This window comes from Pituophis catenifer, unplaced genomic scaffold, assembly GCF_029215685.1.
Source record: "Pituophis catenifer annectens isolate HBS135680 unplaced genomic scaffold, rPitCat1.0.hap2 SCAF_2, whole genome shotgun sequence".
Lineage (NCBI taxonomy): Eukaryota > Metazoa > Chordata > Lepidosauria > Squamata > Colubridae > Pituophis > Pituophis catenifer.
Window position 1 is genome coordinate 18,799,403 of NW_027256882.1, and position 3,235 is coordinate 18,802,637.

The 3,235-nt window shown below is 46.9% G+C and overlaps 1 protein-coding gene across 1 annotated transcript; it reads right to left on the reverse strand.

The window, feature by feature from the left end:
- Positions 1–2,137: 2,137 nt before the first annotated feature.
- LOC139309948 (vomeronasal type-2 receptor 26-like) lies at positions 2,138–2,956 on the reverse strand (the record flags this gene model as incomplete). Its single annotated transcript, XM_070934128.1, has 1 exon — positions 2,138–2,956. A coding segment is annotated over one exon (819 nt), but the record flags the coding sequence as incomplete, so codon positions are not given.
- Positions 2,957–3,235: the final 279 nt, after the last annotated feature.

The following is a 3,235-nucleotide window of genomic DNA, read 5'->3' on the forward strand; positions in this document are numbered from 1 at the left end:
ATCCAGTAGCTGTATCAATGTTACAAGTGTTAACAAGCGTTAACAAGCACTTTCCCTAATAGCGTCCTCCTCACGCCCTCAGGCGCCATTTTCTGCATTTTAAAACGGAGTTAAAGTGTTACTTGCAATTTTTTTCTTTTTTCTCCTAATTTGCTCTGTCTGCAATCAAACTAAAGATGTTAAAAGTCCCCTCATTTATTATCAGCAGAATTTGGTTGCGGCTTCTAGCTCCGCTTTAGCGGAGTCGTCCCAGGTCCGGAGCAGCTTGACAGGCTTCTATAGGGAGCCCACACCCTTCACGCCCCAGGATTTCTCCTAGTGCACTTGGGGGGCTCGATCTCCGCCTGTTGGCTCTTCTCTCTCCCCTTTGCCCGGGGAGAGGGTTTCACGCCTCCAGACAGCTGTTTTTTGGCTGTTCTGGCAGCATTTACAGTGCCGGGGATCGGGCGCCCACGAAGGAGCGTCAGTGAAACTCGCGGAGCCAACCGGAAGTCTGTGAGCCTTCGATCTTGACCGTCAGGAATAGTTTGATGCTCTCAGCACTGGCCGGGCGGGTGGTCACTTCCGTGATCCGGCGACCCCAGAAAATAGCGAAACAATCTTCTGGAGATGAACGATGTGGCTGAGGGCCAGAGGCTGCTTTGGGGATGGAACGGCAGACCTTTGCAATGTGGCCCTGCTTTCTGCAATGGCGACAGATCACGGAACAAAATTGACAAGTCGCCCTAGGATGGGCGTCCTCACAGCTGAGGCAAGATGCCAAAGGTCACTTCTTCGGAGGCAGGCTTTTTGCTCGTGCTGAGGATACCTTCAGGCGACTGATGTCAGCTTCCTCATCAGATGTGACGTCCTGCATATGAACAGCTGCAGTCTCGCCAGCGGGGGAATGAAATTTACGTATGTCCTCAGTGGACTTGACAGACATTTCATATGCTTGGGCTTCTTCAAGAGCAGTTGGGAGATCTAAAGTTCTCTTCACCAATAGTTGTCTCTGTAATCTAACGTCTCTGACCCCACACACCAGCTGCTCCACCAAGGCATCATCAAGATCTCTAAACTCACAGTCCAGGACAGCGGTGCGGAGACGAGCCATGTATATATTGACAGATTCCCCCTCCTCCTGTAACACTTGTCGCAATTTAAAATGGCGGGCAATGCGGGAGGGGGCTGGGGCATAATGGCTTTTAAGTTTCTCCCTCAGCACATCCCAGGCGACTGTATGCACAGGCTGAGGAGCGATTAAGGCCCTAGCAGTTGCAAACACCTCAGGCCCTCAGGAATTTAGAAAGTGAGCCCTCTTACAGCTGCTAGATAAATCGGTAAAGTCATTAGCCTCAAGAAAACATTCAAACCTCTCCTCATAGGCATCCCAAATCTCGGCATTCGAGTCGTACGGGGCAAATGTAGGCGGAGCCATACTCCTGTGACAGCAAGCCAGATGGGGAGAGCAAAAAGGGGTTCGTTGCTTAGTCCACACTTCGTCGCCAGTGCTAAATTCCCGGTTCAGATATGGGCTGAGGCGAGACAATGGGCTGAGGCGGTACAACACTATTTTATTAACAAATGGCAGAACTGAACGAACCAACAACAAAACCCTGACAGCGTTTATATATGCCGGCTGTCAAACCCAACCACCAATCAACTGGCACCTTTTTTCCCACCCTTGTGGCTGCTTCTGCATCAGCCAATCAGGGAACAGCGCCTCCATTGTAGGCAACATGCCGAACACAACACTCCCATTAACGTGGTTCCTGGCACCAAAATTCCTTCCAAGAGGCAGTACCAAATGTCAGCCAGAGTCAGCCACCCTTCAACATTATTTGGTCTTAAATTTGCAAAAGAGATTTATATGACCATGCCAATCACCAGCTTCAGCTCCCGACTTTTCTGTGTCCAAGAAGCAAAGAACACCGATCACAGGTGTGGATAAATGAATCATACATTTATTTATTAATTCACATATTTTATCTTTGATTATTACATTGGATTTTAATTTCACCAGTCTTGAACTTCGTAGTTTTAATTCTTTCATTATTCAATCACCTTAATTATCAAACGGATGCAAAGGAAGCATACAAACCATGTAATAAGTTCAATGAATAATTAAATGTTATAAGCCTATGAAACCAATTCACAATCAGTTCCCCACTTTTATCATTAGATGCTCCTTAGTGTTTAGATCTGGTCTCAGGATGATAATGTAGCACTTGGGGAAGAAGATGCAGCCCAGAAGCCCAGCACTGGAGGCCAAGATGGAGAAGATCTGCACGACCACCATGAACTTTCCTTTAGTGCTCAGGTAGGTGGGCAGGAAGGAGATCCAGACGCTGCAGAAAACCAGCATACTGAAGGTGATCAGCTTGGCCTCATTGAAGGCCCCAGGCAGGTTCCTGGCCAGGAAAGCTACAGTGAAGCAAATGATAGCTAGGAAACACATATAGCCAAGGACAAGATAAAACATGGTGACAGAGCCTTCATTGCACCGAAGGATGATCTCTCCTGGCAGGGTGTACAAGTCAGAGTCAGGGAATGGGGGAGAGATTCCAAGCCACGTGGCACAGATGATAATTTGTCCAGCAGAACAAGAAAGGATGATGGAGTTGGCCAAGCTCTTCCCCAACCATTTTCTCACCCTGTTCCCTGGTTTTGTGGCAAGGAAGGCCAATACCACTGTGATTGTTTTGGCCAACACAGAAGACACGGCTACTGAGAAGACAATGCTGAATGCCGTTTGTTGGAGAAGACAGGTGGCTCTTCTTGGTCGGCCAATGAAGAAAAAGGAGGACAAGAAGCAAAGCAGGAGGGAGACCAGGAGGATGAAGGAGAGGTCCCGGTTGTTGGCTTTGACAATGGGAGTTTCTAGGTATTTAAGGAATATGATTAAAACAATTCCTGTGGTTAGGAACAAGAGTAAGGCAAAAGAGACCAGGATGATGCCCAGATGTTCTTCATAGGACAGGAAGGTTATTCTTTTTGGGATACATTGGACTCTGTTCTCGGTTGGATATTGATCATATGGGCACTTTGTGCATTTTTCAGTATCTGAGAAACCAAAAAGTAATATTTCTTTTATATCTCTTTTCACCTTTCAAGAAAGATCTTCTTTGGATTTCAGATGATACTGACCAAGCATGGCAGGTGCCAATATTCAAAATACAAATGGGGGCTGGTTGATATTACTAACTGTGACTGTGGGAACATCCCACAAACTTTATACAGTATCATATTGCAATGA